Genomic DNA, 20,709 nt, shown 5'->3' on the forward strand with positions numbered 1-20,709 from the left:
AATTTGGCCTATTTATTTCATGAAGCAAAAAGTTTTGTTGGCAAAAAAAATTTTTACAGTAGAGAGTGCAGAAGTAATTTTATGAATATTAAAGTTGTTTTGTCTGGCAGGGGCCCTGGGTGCCAGTTGGTGGAACTGCCATAGCTTTTTCCTCTTGCATGGTTGAGAGCATAGTTTGCATTTCTTGCTGACTTTCCAAAAGTCTATTTTTTTTTAAAATTTGTGTACAGTACCCGTTTGTGTCCACTTGTTATGTATGACTATTGGTGATTTAAAAAATGGTACTTTTTTGAAGTGGCAATTTCAAAGTTGGCTTATTCAAATAGATTGTTCAGGTTTTTAGGAGCTTTTCTATACTTCAGTTTTAAATTGTTTGGCTAGGTAATAGGTATGCTCTAATGCAGGGGTCACCAAATGGCGGCCCGCGGGCCGCATGAGGCCCGCCACGCTGTATCGCTGCGGCCCGCGGAAGGTATCAGCGTACAAGTATAACCAAAATTACTTTTCTTGAGGAGTTAAAGAGCACGAAGGCAAAAAATGCTTTCCGGGAAGCATATTTTCGCTTTGCATACGATTCCACCTACCGACCAATCAGATTATAGTTCTAGGTGGGGGTTGCTTAAAGCTATTCCAATGCGATGTCCAGCCACACTGTCCCAGTGGTTGATTAAAACGTCTGTTTTCGAATTTCGAAAATGTCGAGCATAGGATTGCTTATTTTAAGTTTGCAAATGCCATGTAAACACTAGTGTGCGTTTCACCGTTATTGTGTTTCACGACCAGTGTTCTTTTTATGCAAGTTTTTGTTGGCAAAATAGATCGGTGTGCCAACTCAATTTATAATAAATTGGCAAAATATTATATATAAATTTAAAAACTTTTTCTGATTGTATTATGAAAATATTTAGCTTAGTAGGCCTACGCAAAATGTTTTTTTTTTCTTTTTTTTTAAAGAAATATGGAACGCTTCACGATTTCGCGTGTCATCTTTGCCGCAGGGGCCATGCTAATCTTCTCTGTATCGTTCCAATTTTAGTATATCTACTGCCGAAGCAAGTTCTGCAAAATGTTGTTAATCAACAAATTCTTGCCACGCTGATAAGCATCGCAAGTGACAGTTGTCTATAACAAAAGAAAAACGGTTTTATAGACTTTCACAAAAAGGATGAAAAACCAACTCATTGCTTTTTTAAAGGGAAGACTGTTCATGAATTACGGTAGAATTACGATTTTTGGGTGGTTTCTACAAGCATTTGTTTCATGGTGCCTGGTTTCTTTTTCGCTGATATGTTTGTAGGTCACTATTGTTGCCTATATTGCGATGTGTCAAACATTTCCTTGTTTACTAAAATTGTTAATTGCAAGACATCTTTTGTAAAGTGAAGTGACAACACCACTCTTGCTTGGCGATGAATATTCTGATGAAACCGCTCGCCTCGCTATAAGTGCGCAAAACAAGTGGCCTCGTTTATTAGGCATTGTTAAAAAAGTCAAAAGTGTTGTAAAAGGAGCTTGGCCTGGCAGTAGCGTTGTTCGATTAATTTTGTTGCTGTGGTATTCTAACATAAATATGAACAACATGTAACGCTGGATATTGGGTACGAAATGCGTTCTTTTTTAGCATAAGAGTCAACCTACCTAACATTTTATTAGTGCGGCCCGCCACAGCTCTTCTTAGTGCCAAAGTGGCCCGCACGCAAAAAAGGTTGGTGACCCCTGCTCTAATGTAATACACAGATTAGCCATGGGTGAGAGCCTTGATGTTAATCTTAATGTATTAAACAAACAAGTACATCAAACCAATGATAGTTTAAAGCTTGTTGGTGGAAAAAGAAAACAAAATGTGGACAAGGTAGGTTGACTAAACTGCGTAGAGTAAGAAAAAAGTACGGTAATTTGAATTGTGGTGTCATTTACATAAATTTTGAACTTGCATACTTGATATTTTTATATATATAATACATGTGTATGCTGTACAGTGTACATAGATTGGGGTTACTTAGCTGACAAACGATGGTCTGTATCTGGACCTCAGCACATTCTTTGTTTCATTTAATTTTATTAAAAAAGTGCCAATCTCTTTAGGTCTTTCTTTGTGAAATCATCCATAATTTTCCCATTTTGTCACTCGCAGTCACGGATTTTTATCAAATTTTATGCAGTTGTAGAGCTCAGTTTTTTGAGCAAAGCGGTGCTAGTTTGAGAAAAATTGTGTCAGTACTTTTTGAGTTATGGCCCTTTGAAAATGAAGAATTTCTGTAATCACTCAAGCATGAAATCTAAAAAATAAAACTATTTTTTAAAATTATTACAACTGACAGGAGTTTTCAACTTTTAAGTAAGGAATTAAGTCAAGTTGTTCCTAATGCATCAAATTTTTTGTATAAAACTTTTAAACAACTTTGGTCACACTTGCGTAATTTATGAGACAATTTTTCAGTAATTTCTGCTGTTGCATTTGTTACTGTTCTAATGCATTGTACTGTATGGTATATGGAGTTACATTTCGTCACAGCTGTTGTAAAAAAGAAATATAATTTTATCAGGTACTTTGATTGATATGTAGTGTATATAGCCCACTATAAACAGGATCTTTAGTTTTTGTAGTTTCAGGTTTTTTCTTATAAGAATCAGTTTTTTGTTACTACTCAGATAACCTGTTTCTTTCTAGAAACTGGGAATCCAATGGAATCCATTTGTTAGCCTTGAAAGAATCAGCATTGAGAGCTACTTTGCCACTGGCCTCTCATATGAAAGCCTGTCAACCAGTGAACGTGGTATGTGAGGTTTCTTTTCGGATGGTTTTGTTAAGTTACTATTTGGTCTGATGTCTAGGAAGCACCAAGGAAATGTGTGGAAAGGAGAAGATTCATGAAGATTGTTCTCGAAAGATTTACCAAGTTATCTATTACAGCATGCAAACGTATATTATATTTAGCATATTTTTGTATTCAACACGCGCAGTTCATAATTTTTTGAAGATGCGTCAAAGCACATCCAAAAGTTTCGCTTCATTTTCCTCATTCTTAGATTCTTGTGTGTTTTGTTGTGCCGTGCTTGAAGGAAACTTTTTGTTTATTATATGTTCATTTTGCACACCACTACTGATTACTTTCAGACCATTTTAAAGTAATCTACAGTACATTGCAGCGTACGGCACCAGTTGACGCAGTCCATAGCATTTTAATTTGTTTGTTCGATAGCTTGCATTGTCTTGTTTTGGATAAACGGAAAAGTGCGACACTCTTACTTTGAGTTTGAACTAAATTTCATACTTGTACAAGTGTATGTCCGTTTTTTTCGTCTAACTTCTAGTTGAGCAATAGGCCTGTTTCTTTGGTTACATCATGTATTGTTGTGTTGATTTAGATCCAGAATTGGATGGAAGCAGTACCAGCTCGATTGAGGCAGCCAGAGACACGTCGTCATTGTGTAAGTTTAAATATCGGAAAATTAAAGTTTACGTCCTAGCTGACCATTTGGTTGCTGCCTACCACTTTGTCAGGTTTATCTCTGCACCAGAATTCCAAAAAGTGTTTTATTTATCTATTTAGCCTGCCCTACACTTGTTTTGTTTTTAAGCCACGTATAAAATCCAGTGTGAAAGCGCTGGTAGCTGCCCGGATATCTGATGTATCAACGTGATTCCTAGTACTAGTATATGATTATTTTATTGCGTGCATGGTGATTGTGGTAACTGGTGTATTTTGTTAATAAAGAGGAAAAGAGCACATGTAACAGTAATGCGCATTGTCACAATCGATAAGGGGTAATCCAGGGGGCATGCTAAATTTTGTGTGGTTAGGTTAACTGTGTGATATTTTAACTGCGGCAGTGCCCTTGTTTTGTAGTGGTGATCATTTATTTTGTGCTAAACGTAACATTTCGGCCCGAAAATTTTGACGCAGTCTGTTGAACTATTTTTTTAGAGAAATCCAGACTTGTTTTTCTAGAAACTGTTTGGACGAAACTGAAAAAATATCTTTTGATTGAATGTTTTTGTGACATTTACCCTCTTATGACGTTATAAACGCAAGGCCGTTGAGAGAATAATTTGGGCCCAGTACTAATGGGATCCTCAGACACCAAACTCATAACTTTTGATATAGAACGATGGCTTGAACCTTTTGTATATTATTGCATGTAGAAGGCATTGTCTAAATGTCTAACCATTAACCAACCTAACAAGCATTAAAATAGAAAATCTTTGACAGCAGTTTTTTACTTAAGTATCATTATTTGGCCTACTTGTTACGTGTGATTGTTACCTGTTTATAAGTAACATAATTATATACTATGCTTGTGCGATCACAAACGCAAGATATAATGCGCTTTACCCGGAGTAGCACCTAAATGATCATGTGATAAAATAAGTCATCACCTACTTCGCCGGAAACTCAATGTGATCGCTACTTGTCATGAGCCTAAGCTTTCTGTTTTGGACCGGCTGGCCAGTGACCAACGGTTGCAATCATCTTGCTATCAGGCTGCTAAAAATGTTGTAGTACTAAATAGTAGTGTTTTGATTTTAAACAAGGTTTGGTAATTTGTCATTTATTATAGAAACCCCGAAGAAAGTATTTCATTGATAAAGCTGATTAAGCCAACGTGGAATTGAACGCGATTGACTAGCTGTGACATGACAACATTTTGGCAACCCAGTTTTTTTAATTGGTAGATCTCGATCGCAGAACGTTGTGGAATGGCTGCTTCATTGTTAACGGAGATTTTCCTCCTTACAATTCAACGTTTACGGAAAGTGCTAGAGTCGGTTTGACCAAAAAGTGTGATGAACCACTATTGTCCCCCATTACAGGTTTGCTTCTCTTTTATCATTTTTTTTATTTCACAAATTTATGGTATGTATTGTTTCATGTTTGTTCTTTTTTGTTATTGTTCTGGTCACCAAAACTCTTATTTTTTGGAGTTTACAATAATCAACAGTATCATAGCCGATGCGGCCTTTGATGAACTAGATGCTCAGTTCGTAAATTTTTCCAGTGTTCCCTTTGTCGCGCAGTGTCCCAAAGTGTTCTTGGTTGGCTGATTGATGTATTGAAATTGGATATAAATGTTGTTCTTTGTCTGCCACGAGCACGTTTCCCGAGAAGGCGGCCGCTTAGACAGAGATTTTCGAAATCTTCTTTTCTGATAATGTGACCGAGAAATTTGAGTTGCCTTTGAGTTATGTTGTTCAATAGTTCTTTATCTTGATGTACCTGGTTTAAAACTTCTGCATTTGTGATGTGATCAGTATATGAAATCCTGAGCATTCTTCTGTAAAACCACATTTCAGCTGCTTCAATGTTACGCCTAGTTTCTGTGTTGAAGGTCCATGTTTCACAACCATACTGGAGAACAGACCACACTAACACTTTGAGAAGCCGCACCTTCAGAAGAATAGAAAGCTTGCGATCCAATAGAATAGGTCGTAGTCTATTAAAAGCGTCTTTAGCTAGGCCTATTCTTCTTCGTATCTCTTTCTTACATCGTGCGTCCGCTGTTAAGAGAGAACCAAGATAGTTGAAAGAAGACACTTGTTCAATTGTGTTGCCTCCCTGGTGAAGTACAAAGTGGGGTTCAGGACTATGTTTGGAGATAGTCATGCATTTTGTTTTTTTGTCATTAATTTCAATTTCATATTTTGCACTGATGTCTGAAGTTTTGTTAATTAGTGTTTGTAAACCTTCCAGGGATGTCGCTATGAGCACAGTGTCATCAGCATAGCGAATCTTGTTTAATGAGATGCCGTTCACTAAAACTCCCTCATCAATACCTTCTATTTCTCTGAGAATCATTTTACTATACAAGTTAAACAGATCTGGTGACATCACACAGCCTTGTCTGACCCCACGTTGAATTTCAAAATATCTAGACAGACCTTCCGGTAGGCGAACTGCAGCTTGTTGTTGGTAATACACATTCTTAATTATGCGCAGGTCCTTGTGATCAACGTTAATGTTGTTCAGCATCTCAAAAAGCTGTTCGTGACTGACGAACTTTATCGAAGGCTTTTTTAAAATCTACAAATGCTAGATATAGGTCTTGCTGGACTTCGATTGCAATTTTATTGCAATTTTTTACAATAATATTCATACACTTTGTCATGCTTTAGATCTGGCTTCCCTGTTTTGTCAACGTTCTAGCGATAATAATAAGCCACTGGATTCAGTTATTAAAAAATTTTTTAAGCAAAGTTAAGTTGTTCCAAGAATTCGTGCTAAAGTTTCCAGTCGCAAATCACATCTATTTTACATTGATTTAACGTTTGCTGGCTTTAACGTTGTTTTTAACGTTTGATTTAACTTTCGTTCCATTCGCAGGATTTGACATTCCAATGTTTTTCAGTGTTAGCGCCACAAGTTAAGATTGCAGACAGTCCTGTAGATAAAGAGGCATCAATTTCTGTTGGAAACGAACCTGATGCTGGTTAGTGCTCAATAATGTCACGCTACTAGGCTATTTGTTTGTATGAAACTTTATTTTTTTAACGATTACTTGTAATTGAGCGAAGCACCAACAATATTACAAGCGTATTTCAGGTTGTATATATTTAATTCCCGAGTTGAAATTCGTTAAATGTCATCTGACGATACTTGTCAAGACTAGTATTGACCTAGGAGAAATTATTTGTGCTAGAAACAAGGATGATATGGTATTCTCTGGTGGATTCTCTAGCAAACAGTGGTGTCATGGTGTGAAGCATACTAGGGAAGGTAGCATATCTATTCGAATTTGAAAGTCAATTGTGTCTTACCGTTTTTAGACTTGCCTTATCAAACGCAACCAATTGGTGTTGGTCGCTTTTGTGCAGCAATCCTGCTTTGAGATTTGGCTGTGAATGCGGAGAAGTGCAGAGGCATTTCATATCAGCAAGGCCTGCCCACTACCTGCCCAGTGCCCATTGTACACACAAATATGGGGTATGGAGGCGGAAAAGCCTGCTCTCCATGAATGAAGATACCAGCCAGTGGCTAACTGATGGTGATGGGTGCTCTACTAATTAATGCGACAAGACGAGAGAAGGGATGATGTATTTATATCATCCATGCAAGGCTGCATAGTGCATACTTTTTCACAACCAGCAAGACTTTACTCACAACAACCAAAAGGTCGCTGAGAAAACGTTTTTTACGATGACCTTTTTGCAGGATGGAAGCAGTCTATTATTACGTGTTTTATGTTTTAAAAACTTGTTATGTCTTACCAGAATGTCCAGAAAAGTTGAAAGTACCCAGCGACTCTGATGTAGGCTGGCTCAGTGATGCCGGTGAGTTGGTTTATTATAGAAAATCCTTTGATGAAACAAAATTCTGTGGAAGCTTATTTCTGGCAGTGTCACATACTCACTGCGGAGTGGATACTTGCCCATGAAGTGCACACTTGCACATATTGAGACATATTGTCATGCTCATGCATACTTTCTATATGTCTTTCATATCTATCCACGGCTTCAATTTTTCCCATTTTGATGGTCGTAGATAATTTTGTGTATGACTGCTGTCACGGCGAACTAGAGAATACGGCCAGATATGCCACATTAAACAGGCCAGTTCTAACAGGCCGACTGCATTCAAATTGCATTTTAAGTTACAGTGGCCAAATGCACTGTTGGAACGTAACTATCGCTCAACAAATCACTGGGATGGTCAAAATGTTTGTTTTGGAACCATAACACTTCATATATAATACAATATATTAGATATAATAACTTGAATATAGTTTAAAACAAGATAAAAGTTCAGCAATACTGGATGACAAATGTTCAAATATCGTAGGTTGAGACCAGTCTTTTATTCCCTTTACTTTGTCCTAACAGAGTCAAAATTACACCGCTTTTAAAGTAATATATAATACAGTATTTGTTCCAGTTTATCGAAAGCCCTTGCTGGGAAAGCCAGTTTTCCGTATTAATTTTATTATGATATTGACGATGCATTATCTTGAGTTCAAGATACCAAATTGGGTGCTGAATGCAGAGTCTGAGATAGACATTGAATGCTTTTGCATTGGCATCCTCTGTCACTGTGATAGTTTGCTTCCATAGATCAGTTTTTTCAAGACATCATACAGTTTGAAAACTCAGGTCCAGTCATGATAGCAGAATACAGCACTAAGCAGTAACAAACATAAATTTGCGATTTCTTTAAAGTTTCTCAGCTTGCGCAGACAAATTTCTCTTCACTGGGGATTGTTGAACCAGTCTTGATTATATTTATCCATTTACACTTACAGTAACATTGAACAGGTAAAGGCCGAATCAGTACTCAATCCTATGTTTCTGAAAAACAAAAACACTTATTAGCAAAGAACTGTATTAATGCTGCACTCCTAACTACTTTAACCACGGCGTTGTAACACAATAATAATACTTAATGCACTAATTAGAGTATGGCAGCAGCTGCCGGAAGCATCGTCCAAATCTTAAATTTACATTAATGTTGATGCAGATACAATTTGAAAATAAAACACCTTGCAAAATACACTACTATGTGAAAACTTTTTAACACTAAAAATTGTTGCAATCTCATGGCAGTAGTGTTCAAATCTGGTTAGATACTGATTAATCTAATAGTAGTAGTCCAGTTTTAATCCGGTGATGTCCCCGTTACCGAGGGTGGCCGGATTCACCTCCAAGTGCCGCAATCGTCTTCACACCCTGCCTCCACATCGATCTGTCTAACGCGTCCTCTCTTGTCAAGCCCACCTTGCTGCTTTCTTCCTCAACTTGCTTTTTCCATGTTTTCTTTGGTCTTCCTTGTTTTCTCCGACCCTCCACTCGCAACTCCAGCGCTCTTCTCAAAACATCATCTTCATCCCTTCTCAAAACATGCCCATACCACCTCACTCCATTCGCTTTTGCCAACTTATCAACACTCTCATTCAACCCAAGCAAGCTCATAAGTTCTTCGGTATTCCTTTTGTCCATCAGCTTTACACCACACATTGCTCTCACCATCGCTCTCTCAGTTCTTCTTAAAATCGCCAATTCGTTTTCCCGTAAGCACCATGTCTCACTTCCGTACAGCATTGCAGATCTCACACAACTAGTATAAATTCTTCCTCTCATTTTCAACGGAAATCTTCTACCACATAACAACTCTCGACACTCTCTGAATTTCACCCAACCAAACCTTCCTCTTGCAGTCACTGCCGCTTCACAACCACCACTGGCATTCAATCTATCTCCTAGATAGCAAAAGGCATTTACTGATTCAACTTCATCATTCAGCTTTTCAACAGGACCAATCATTCCTTCCTCAATCTTCTTGCATCTTTCACATCATTCAAAACCATCTCCAGATCTGCATGTCACTCTCTTCATCTTTGCACATCTTCCATGCACCCATTTCTTGCATTTCGTACATGTAACAGAATTTGCCATCACTCTTCTTCCGCAGACGCCACATGGGTCAATTTTGCTCATTGTGATTTCCCCTTCCGTTCCGCTTATTACGACCTTTGTCTTTTTGATGTTCACACGCATACCTTTACATTCAAACGACTCCTTCCACTTCTCAAATTTCCCTCTCAGATCTTCCATTGTGTCACTCAACAAAACTAAATCATCGGCGTACAGTATCTCCATTAATGAATCTTCTCTTACACATTCGGTAATCACATCAATCACAATGGCAAAGATTAGAGGAGAGAGGACAGAACCCTGGTGTACACCGACCTTCACCGAAAACTCACCTGAGAGGGCAGATCCAACGCGAACTCTCGTCCTTGCACCGTCGTAAAGACCCATTACGGCTTGAACGAGAGCTTCTGGCATTACTTTTTTTCTCATTGCCCATTCCATCACTCTTCTTGGAACTCTATCAAACGCCTTTTCCATGTCCACGAAACACATGTACAAGTTCTTACCCTTGTCCCGATATTCCTCTTGCAACCTTCTCAAAATAAAAATAGCATCTGTCGTTCCCTTCCCAGGCATAAATCCACACTGCATCTCGTCCAGCTTCACCACAGATCGTATTCTATTCTCCAACACCCTTTCCACTACCTTCATTGCATGCTCCAACAGTTTTATTCCCCTATATGACCCACAATCGATTACATCACCCTTTCCCTTGAAGATGGGTATCACCACACTCATCTTCCATTCATTCCATACTGGTTCACATATCATTACAATACAATTCCAAATTTGGTACCAGGTACCTACGATGAAAGTACATGCAAATTATATGCAATGTTCAAAAGCTACATTGCTAGTACGTTGATAACCATCAAGATCAAATTTATTTAGGAAGTTAACAAGAAAAATTGGTATTAAGTACAAGATTGAAAGCAATGTTCATTGTTCATTCTAATTGCTAAACTGAAATTTCGAAGTGACTTAATATGACAATAAAAAATCCATTTGGACATATCATCACACAAACACAAAGATGAATCATGGCCGACGCTGTGTTTTCCTGGCAACAAATATAATGGTTAATAGCAAAAAACTCATATGCTTTTATGAGGTTGGTATGAATTTGTACCATGAGTTTTACCAGAATAACTTGCATTCTGGTCAAGAAATTAGTCAAGTCGGTGTGGTTTCGACTATCACAGCTACATTGACCTGTACAGTGGCAAGGAATACATATTAAAAAACAATAACTTTCTAGCAATGCAATGTTGAGTGACATTTTGGTTCTGGTTAAGAAATTATTCAAATATTAATACTGGTTTCAAATCGACGTGGTTTCAACTATCACAGCTATATTGACCTGTACAATGGCAAGGCCTAGCAATTACAAAAATGTTTCAACAACAGTGCTCCTACACAGTGTTATCATGGAAATAAACAAAACAACGTGCTTTTCCAACAGTGTTGGAAAGGTAATAAGTATACTATTTGCAATGAGCTATGCAAGAAAGTAAAGCTATCAGTAAGATTGGTAAAAAGCTGGTATGATTTAAAATTACGTTGACAGAACTCGCAAATCATGGACTTGAGTAAAATTCTAAAAACTGTTATCCTGAAATTATGTAGTCAACTTGTGAGATAAAAAAACAACTAATATTTCACTAATTGCACTAAGGTAAAAACACTTTTAATCATTAATGAAAAAGCAAATAGCAAATAAATTAGGCAGTGGCTATTTGACCGGCTCCGGTCTTTGAATCTGAAACACTATTTGACCGGTCATGACGTCACTGCATAGGCTAAGCACTTTTTTCTTTTTCTCTTTCAAAGCAAAAGACGAGAAGCGCCGACATAAGTTCTAAATTCAACACGTATTCTTCAACTCAGTCCGTGGCGCGCAGGGTTCGTCTCTGGCTGCCAATCTAGAGGGGATGAGTTCGATACTATCCGGAAGCATTCTTTTTTTCATTTTTTTTTTTATCTAAATTTTGACCCAAAGCGCATTTATGTGGTCAATTTTTAATTTGAGTAGCCTACAGTCCAAGTTAGTTAATAGTTCTCAAGTTAGTTATATACAATACTTCTTTTAAAAGAAATGATAACATTTGGTAAAACCATTTTTTAAAGAAGTATTGTATATAACTAACTTGAGAGAAAAATGTAGGGTTGTTCGGCAACACACGTTCACTTATGACGATCGGAAAATTACCAAGAGAAATTCTCAAATTCCAGCAAATTAAAAAAACTCTAACATTATTACTCACATTTGAAAAGACATAAAAAATGGGCTGTAGGCTACTCAAATTAAAAATTGACCACAAAAATGCGCTTTGGGTCAAAATTTAGATAAAAAAAAAAGAATGCTTCCGGATAGTATCAAACTCATCCCCTCTAGATTGGCAGCCGGAGACGTATCGCTCGCGCCACGGACTGAGTTGAAGAATACGTGTTGAAGTTAGAACTTATATCGGCGCTTCTCGTCTGTTGCTTTGAAAGAGAAAAAGAAAAAGCGTTTATGTAGTGATGTCATGACCGGTCAAATAGTGTTTCAGATTCAAAGACCGGAGCCGGTCAAATAGCCACTGCCAATAAATTATTACTTTGGAAGTGGTCTCCTTTACATTTTGGTTCATTGCCTTTTCTTAAATCCTACAATTGAATCTTTGACAATACTGTCATCCACAAGGCGGCGCTTGTTATTAAAAAATACGTTCACAATGATGCTTATTATCACATCGCACACTTTCTGTTCTTTCGCATGATGACTTTTATAGCGACAGTTGTAGCAAGTTTAGTTTCCCAAAGTAGGTACTTGCGGGGACGACCATGTGGAGGTACTTGCTTTCGTCCCCAAATCGATGACGACACCAGGCAGTGGCTAACCAACGGCTGCCCTGACATATAGCGACAATACGAGAGAAGAAGAAGCACACTTTCTTATTATGCAAATCACATGCAAAATTAACACTTAATATGTGGTGCAAAATAGCAGAACTAATCAGGCGTACTGACTTACAGTGTTGGCTTTGTATGAAATCTTCAAAATGGTCCAGTAATCCAAAAGCTTTGCAGACAAAATCTGATAACTGTGGGGAAGGTATCGTTAAATTTCCTCTGGAAAGATTATTGAAGTATGTGGAGTCAGTTGAGCATTCTTGTAACAGCAGATGACAAACAGTACAGCCAAACTTTTTGTGGATTTTCTTAACAACATAAGGTGATTTTATGAAAACCTAGAGTAGAAGCTTTTAATTTTATGACCCAGTCAGACTAGATAGGCCTAACCGTACAACTGCCAGTGAAAACTCCTCAATCTCAAGCTTATCCCAGCACCCTATCATTTCACTACTTGATTTGTCTAGGTACCGTAGCGTACTGTCAGCCCAGAGTTCTGGTCGGACTGTATCACACTGCACATTTTCATTGGCTTAATCCTAAACAAGTATTTTGTAAATTTCAGTGACACCACTGCATACTGTTAACACTAGCCTACCCTTTTTATGTTTTGATTTTGCAATGTTACCCAATCCATTCCTGAGAATGGACACCATTTTTGAATTTGCACATTTTCAGTTTTTTTAAGTGCAAGATAATTGCACTAAATTGTATTGTACTTATGCACACCAGTAACTAGGCACTTTGAACTATCAAAGCAATTAGGCCTTAGCTTTCAACGAGTCCAGTTTCAGTACATATTCATAATTTTAAAACTTGTAGCAAAACTTGCAAAACTTCAGTTTTTAACTGCTAACTAGCTTCTACTCACTACTGTACGAGTGCCAGGGTTGCCAGATACTCAAGCTATAGTAAGGCCAAATCCATTATAAAATAAGGCCAAAAAAAGGCCAAATTTTTTATTTACTTCTAAGGCTAAATAAACGCTAACAACTTAATTGAAACAATTTTTTGAAAATGCCATTTTACAATCAAATATGACAGATAATAATTTAGCACTGTCAGAGCATAATGACCGGTTCGTTTGCATAATTTGATTAATGAAAAATTACTGTAGTAGCAGATAAACTAGAAACCACTATTACTTCAATTCATGAACAGTGCTATTCGGAACATCTAGCTAAGCAAAAAGCATGAATTTGTCTTATTGAGTATATGTACCAGGGATGTCTACAACTACAGGATTGGAAACTATTTGCAGGGCTATACATGAATACAGAAGAATTATTAAAATAAAACACTGTTTGTATCAACTAAAGAATGTATAAAATTCAATTGACCGATTTTTTAGCAAAATGTCCGAAAAAAATATAGTCAATTGACTATTAATGACCAAAAATGACTAAAAATGATCGAAATAAATAAAAATTGACCGAATTTTTTCAAGTCATTTTGGACAAATGACCGAAAAGTCTCAGCAAAAAAAAAATCCCAGCTTATTTGATGTATAGAAGTTTAAAACCACAAATCTAAAAAATCAAAAATAAACGAATGCAAAGATTTTCTGTCGTTTTGTAGCATTTTGCGTATTGCAAACCGGATCAGAAGTACGGTAAACGTGGAGTGTTCAAAAATCAGTGAAATGTGTTGTCGTAGGCTTTTATAGTAAACTTATTCACAGACCAACCCAGTACGAAATCAATACGTTTAAGATGTCATAAGAACTAAAACTAATACTGTAGCCTACTCGGTTTTGAAATTATTTAGCAGCAAACAAAATACGACAAAATTGAACAAATGGAATGCAAACACATCACATTAACAAACAAGGCAAGTGTATACTTTACGGTTTACGGCAGGTGCAACTTAATAGAACCGCCCTGTCCACCGCTAACACATTCTCTACTCTCTACCAATGTCTCTACTCACTAATTAAAATTAAAACGAATATAGGTCAGCCTCTAAGTGATGATAAGTGATACTTTTATAATACCATTGAAATTGAATTTCCTTAAAATAATACTTTCTAAACCGGTCAAAACTTGCAGCCATAAAAAGGGCCAAATAAGGCCAGATTTTCTGGCCTTATTTGCATCAATTTTTGTAGGCCAACTGCAATTTAAAAAGGCCAGTTTTCTGGAATTTGGCCTAAAAAAAAGCCATCTGGCAACCCTGACGAGTGCACCTCTTGCATAGACATCTTATTATAACTAGACCGCGCATCGTCACTTCTCTCGTTTACGATTTTTGAAGAAAGCAGGTTCAGACGTCAGCCATTATTAGTGTACCTATTCCGCGCGTTTGCCAATGCTTTTGTAGGGACCCGTAATGAATTTTCATTGTTTTGAATTCAATTCAATTTATTTTTCCTTGTCAGAATGCAAAACAAATGATATTGTGAAAAAGAAATACAGGAACAAAACCAACAAAAGGAAAAGGTGGCAAAACTATTATGGTTTAAGACGTGCATGAACGGATTTAATATTGCGGTATATGAATCGATAAATATACAGTAGTTAAGCACGGCCACCAAACCTGATACTTTAAAACAAGTAGAAGTAGATGAATTAATTAGTTAAGAATCAGTCGCCTCCTCGTTCCTGAAACAACTGGAGCGCCAATTCTTAAAGCAATGAGAACACGACTGAACACAACTTAACTTTCTACAAAATGTAATTCTCCTATAATATTTGCGTTTCTTAAAAAACTCAGTTGTTGTGAACAAATAATTGACAAAACAAATAGTTTTCTATGCAACAACACAACCGCAGCTTTTACCAGGATTCTGTTCAATAGAGATTGATGGCTTTCGATTTTCTCCGTTGTAGCAAAACGTTGCATTATGACGTAAATTCGTGTGATTTCATCAACAATAACTTTTAAAGAAATAGCTTCAGTTTCAAGTTGCTGTGAAATAACAACTAATAAATATCTCCGCAATTCACCTAGTATGACGAAATCTTTATATGATTTCACCTTTGCTGTTCTACAATCGCAAACATATTGTTAGAATTTGTTAATTTATGCTGCCAAAATGTGCGCAAAGATAACGTTATGTGCAAGGTGCCGCTTTGAACTGAGTTCACACACTTTACCTGTTCAACCCAGCTTCTTATCATTTAAAGATAGAAGTGGACTTTTTAAACCTTCTTTCAGTGTTGTATATATTTGTGAAGAAACTGAATTATGCATTAAACGGTTACTAACTACCACAGCTGGGAGATTACCTCTTCATCCAGGCATTGTGGAAGCTATTGCGGTAGCTGTGCTTGGAAATATAAACCATTCCAAGATATTTACTAATCTCACGGATCTTGTGTTTGAATGCACCGTTACCGATAATCACATTTTTACGCTAGTCAAAACTGTGTCCAAATGTTATTTAAAAATTAGGTTTTACCACATTGGTAAGGAAACCTGCAAGCAAATACAAGGCAAATTGGTTCGTAAAACGCTTAACAAAACAGTACTTTTCAAACACCAATAAACTACTTCCTTTCGACATCACATCAGTATTGGTGAATATTTAATTTGTTTTGATTTTGTTGAGCTATAGGCCTACGTTATAGCCGCTATAATATAGCGTATCATTTGCTTAGGTTTGATGTAATACACTGTTTGTTGCTGTTTTTACAATAGGCTAATCATCAGCTCAGCTGTAACGCCAAATTGAATACGGTAAGAGTTCTGCTGAACTGCTGGAAATGATGCATTCAGTGTATCGTATACGTGCTCTCGCATCGCAGTGTTTTTGCTTTATATTATAGACTGTATGTATAATTCTGTGCAATTTAACACATGCTTTTATTCATTTCATAGATGAATAAAACCTCTATTACACCAAAGTTCTAAATTATAGTTAACAAGTTAGTTTTCTGCAGAAGCGCAACCAGCTCAGAAATGTTATCGTTAACAGCGCAGCTTTCACGCGAGTTTGAGACACTAACAATGGCCGCCGCCTTTTTTCAATTTCTTCAATCGAAATACGAGAAGCGCAGTCTAGTTATAATAAGATGTCTGTGACCTCTTGTCACAATGACCAGAGTTGCCAGGTCCACTATGGAAAAAAATGCCAAACAACTGGTCAAAAAATGGCAAATGACCTAAAAAAATGCCAAATTAGCAAAACGCTGCAAAATCGAAGGTTTCTTCATTAATAAGCAATGAATTCGGTAAAAAATAGATAAAACTGCAACAAAGCTCAGCCTGCACTTGCTGCTATTGCACAACCTAGCTATCTTCATTCCTGAGAGTACCGTATTCTTCAGAAAAAAGAATTTTGAAAAAATGCCAAACAAGATTTTTTCATGCTAAACAACATAAAAAAATGCCAAATTTGTGAAATTTGGAATTCAAAATTCCAACCTGGCCTCCCTGACAATGACACATGCTACTGAATTGCGAAAACAAAAGAACTGCGCCTGCGCGCTCCTGCATTGTTTGCTCAGACAATCACGTGATTGCGATTTGTAGGACAAAGTGACTAACTGCCGCATTAGTCGGGGAAATAAATCTTGCAACAATTTTTAGTGTTAAAAAGTTTTCACATAGTAGTGTATTTTGCAAGGTGTTTTATTTTCAGATTGTATCTGCATCAACACACGGCGAACTAGAACATTTGTCATCCAGTATTGCTGAACTTTTATCTTGTTTTAAACTATATTCAAGTTATTATATCTAATATATTGTATTATATATGAAGTGTTATGGTTCCAAAACAAACATTTTGACCATCCCAGTGATTTGTTGAGCGATAGTTACGTTCCAACAGTGCATTTGGCCACTGTAACTTAAAATGCAATTTGAATGCAGTCGGCCTGTTAGAACTGGCCTGTTTAATGTGGCATATCTGGCCGTATTCTCTAGTTCGCCGTGCTGCTGTCGAAATTCATCGCTATTATGAGTGACTAGGGATGACAAAAACGTTGTTTGTGGTTGTTTTTGTTACGTTTTGATACGTTATTTTTCGTTTTTATGTTATTTCCAAACATTTCATACATGTTTTGCAGTAACAACTGTTTTCTTTGATTATAATGAAGAACTGCAAAAAGAAACTGTAAAATTGTAGTTGCTGAATAGTCAATAACTTATCATAAATTAGTTTACTGTAGTTTTGACTGGTTCTATATGTCACAAGTGTGGCCGCATGCTCAGCAAGTGGTGATGAATGGTGTGGAAAAGATTGTTGAGATACCACTTGGCCCCATTCAGTATAAAGTATTTGTGAAGAACTCAACTGTGTCTTATATGGCAAGGGACGACCATGTTGACAAATAACCTTTTTTGTTATTTGTCTTAATTTTCTCTATTAATTGGTTTATATCTTTCAATGCTTATACTAGTATAAGTAAATGTTCTTTAATTAAAGTCAAATTAGTGAATCTGCTGTCTCGTCTACTGATACCGGTCAACTTATCGATGAATAGTTACATATCAATCTTCAGCACAGATATTTCAGAGAAGCAAAAGTACGAATTTTTTTCGAACGTTTGAATTTGAGAGTTCATTATTTCAGTTTTTTTTCTTTCATTGAAAACGAGCGTAAAGAAAACGACTAACATCCTGTCAAGGTGAACACTGAAGCATCAACTTTGTGCTGTCAACTAAAAAGAAAAGCTGCTAATTTTGATGTGTTCATTGGTTTTTCTTTGCAGGTGGGGATCCAGCCTGGTTGACATCCACTCCCAGTCTCTCCGCCGTCCCACCAAAGACCTACACTCCTCTTTCCAAGGTATCCATTTTCGAAAGCCGGTCAATAAATCACAATGGAGAAGTTCCATTATTTAAAAAGTTTGCTTTTTGATGCATTGCTGCTTTCTGTGTTGCGTTTATGCGTTAGGAGAGGGCCGATGTTCTCTCGCTGGTTTGATAAATTTCTCTTCAGCTGAAAGTTGCGCTCTCATTCGATGTGCTATTGCCAATTGCTGGCCACAATGGGATATGTTTGGGCTGTTTAGTGAAATTTGATTATAACTCGGCAACAAATTTCATGTGGGTTACTCAGCTCACGAAATAAAAATATGACAACGTGAAAACATCATCAAATATACTAAACATGATTGAAAGTTGTTCGGGACTGTTAAGATGTCAACATTTTTACTTGGGTCAGCAAGGAGATTGTATTTATGCTTGCGCTATCTACGGCATGTGATAGCAGAGTTGATAGTCAACATTACAAAAGAAACTTAGTGGCAACTAAAAAAATGATGAACTCATGGTCCACACAATATGCTTTGCCAATCTCTGTTCATTGAGTATAATAATCCACATTAAGTAAGTAAGGCTTGTAGCGCAGTTCATTATAGTGTTAAGATCACACAGCGAATCTTTTAAGCACGTGCAGGCTCTGTTCCACAATTTTTCAGAAGAAAAGGCCCCAAAATTGGCCCAATAGATTAGGAAGCAAAATGTTTGCTTTAGTAACAACTGCTTGACAATCATTTAGAACAGTGGTTCTCAACCGGGGGTCCGCGGACCCCTAGGGGTCCGCGAAGCGATTTCAGGGGTCCTTGAAAGTTTGCGAGTTTGCAGCATGATTGATAAATTACGAAATTTAAAAATTGGTTGGTTGTGCTTTATTTGTGTATTACCGTGATTTTCAAACTGTACTTCCTAACAAACTGGTGCGATGTCCTTTGAACTTTCAAAGGCGGAATGGCCCGATTCGACTAGTCCGATTCGGCGAGTTCCCTATTCGGCGAGAGCCTTTTTCGGCGAGTGCCCTATTCGGCGAGAGTTTTTGAAATTTTTAAAATGAAATTATCGGGTACCGTAGCCTAATTACAATTGCCGTTTTTACATCGTTTTAACGTCGCTAAACGTTGAAATCGTGCAGAAAGGAATAAAAATAAAATGTTTGAACTATTAAATTAAAATTCGTCATGTCAGTTCAGTTATTTTTATTTTTAACCATCATATCAAAAACAATACACGTCACATAGCAAAGGTCGAGAAAAAGGTAGAAGCAACAAAACGCGAAGTTAAAACGTGCTTGTGACCGAAGTAAGTTATTGAGTTGAAAGAAATTTGGCACGGTCGCAACACCTTCAGAAAAATTTAAGATATGAAGGGAAAATAAAACAAAGACAATGTTACAAAAAAAATCATGTTTAATGTCTATAAGTTAGTACTTTTGAATAGTTAAAATGATTAGTTTGGATCAACAAATGTGTGACCTATAGCTTAGATTGAAAGGAAATTATCGGGTACCGTAGCCTAGTTATCCCGACCAGCAAAAATTTGTTCCAAGAACCCAGTTAGCCTAACAGTTCATTTTTACATTGTAGTAACAGAATAAAAAGGCTAACCAAATGTGTGGCCTATCGTTTTAACGTCGCTAAACGTTGAAATCGTGTAGAAAAGAGAACTTTGCTGACTAGGATACGTTCACAGAAGCCCTACGATACGTTGCATTTTTAAGATAATGTATTCAGACGTTGAATCAATGTACAAATGAAATGTTATGCTAAATGGGTTCCTGGAACAGTTCGAAAGGCTTCTGTGAATGTTTCTCAGCTTCAACGTATCCTAGTCAGCAAAGTTCTCTTTTCTACACGATTTCAACATTTAGCGACGTTAAAACGATGTAAAAACGGCAATTTTTGCTGGTCGGGATAACTGGGCTACGGCACCCGATAATTTCCTTTCAATCTAAGCTGTAGGCGGCCTACAGTAGGCCACACATTTGGTTAGCCTTTTTATTCTGTTACTACAATGTAAAAATGAACTGTTAGGCTAACTGGGTTCTTGGAACAAATCGAAAGGCTTCTGTGAATGTTTCTCAGTTTCAAAGTATCCTAGTCAGCAAAAGCTCCCTTTTCTACACGATTTCAACGTTTAGCGACGTTAACACGATAGGCCACACATTTGGTTAGCCTTTTCATTCTGTTACTACAATGTAAAAATGAACTGTGTTCTTGGAACAAATTTTTGCTGGTCGGGATAGCTAGGCTACGGTACCCGATAATTTCCTTTCAATCCAAGCTGTAGGCCACACATTTGTTGATCCAAACTAATCATTTTAACTATTCAAAAGTACTAACTTATAGACATAAACATGATTTTTTTTGTAACATTGTCTTTGTTTTATTTTCTTTATTTTATTTTCCCTTCATATCTTAAATTTTTCTGAAGGTGTTGCGACCGTGCCAAATTTCTTTCCATAGGCGCCGACTTTTCAAAAAACCTTGGGGGGCGAGAAAGGTGATGACGTCATAACCATAACGCTATTTTACTCAATTAAAATAGTCTTTGATTAAGCTTAGTGTCTTGTTTATATTAACAAATAGGTCGCAAACCGAATTTATTAGAAGCGCTGCTTGAAAGGATTAGTTTTACGCATGCAGTACGCCTAGTCGTAAAAATTTTGATATTGTTAGCTCATAATTGGAACTGTTGGAAAACAAGCCGATTCATTTCCTTTTCGTGCGAGTGAATAACAACGATCAAGA

At 37.0% G+C, this 20,709-nt stretch overlaps 1 protein-coding gene and 1 non-coding gene across 2 annotated transcripts in view; one reads left to right on the plus strand and one right to left on the minus strand.

The window, feature by feature from the left end:
- Positions 1–952: 952 nt before the first annotated feature.
- Positions 953–1,056, minus strand: LOC145773068 (U6 spliceosomal RNA). Its single transcript, XR_014289483.1, has one exon. It is a non-coding gene; the product is annotated as a U6 spliceosomal RNA (small nuclear RNA).
- Positions 1,057–1,741: 685 nt separating this feature from the next.
- The window catches only part of LOC145772072 (uncharacterized), a 28,713-nt gene continuing 9,745 nt past the window's right edge, over positions 1,742–20,709 (plus strand). Inside the window, exons 1-7 of the mRNA XM_082583887.1 lie at positions 1,742–1,852; positions 2,672–2,777; positions 3,370–3,432; positions 4,679–4,816; positions 6,349–6,429; positions 7,211–7,270; positions 17,914–17,990. Coding sequence (XP_082440013.1) covers positions 1,745–1,852; positions 2,672–2,777; positions 3,370–3,432; positions 4,679–4,816; positions 6,349–6,429; positions 7,211–7,270; positions 17,914–17,990 — 633 coding nt within the window. The 5' untranslated portion in view covers positions 1,742–1,744. The remainder of the gene's footprint in view (positions 1,853–2,671; positions 2,778–3,369; positions 3,433–4,678; positions 4,817–6,348; positions 6,430–7,210; positions 7,271–17,913; positions 17,991–20,709) is intronic.

Source organism: Aplidium turbinatum, chromosome 6 (assembly GCF_918807975.1).
Source record: "Aplidium turbinatum chromosome 6, kaAplTurb1.1, whole genome shotgun sequence".
In the NCBI taxonomy this organism is placed as follows: Eukaryota; Metazoa; Chordata; class Ascidiacea; order Aplousobranchia; family Polyclinidae; genus Aplidium; species Aplidium turbinatum.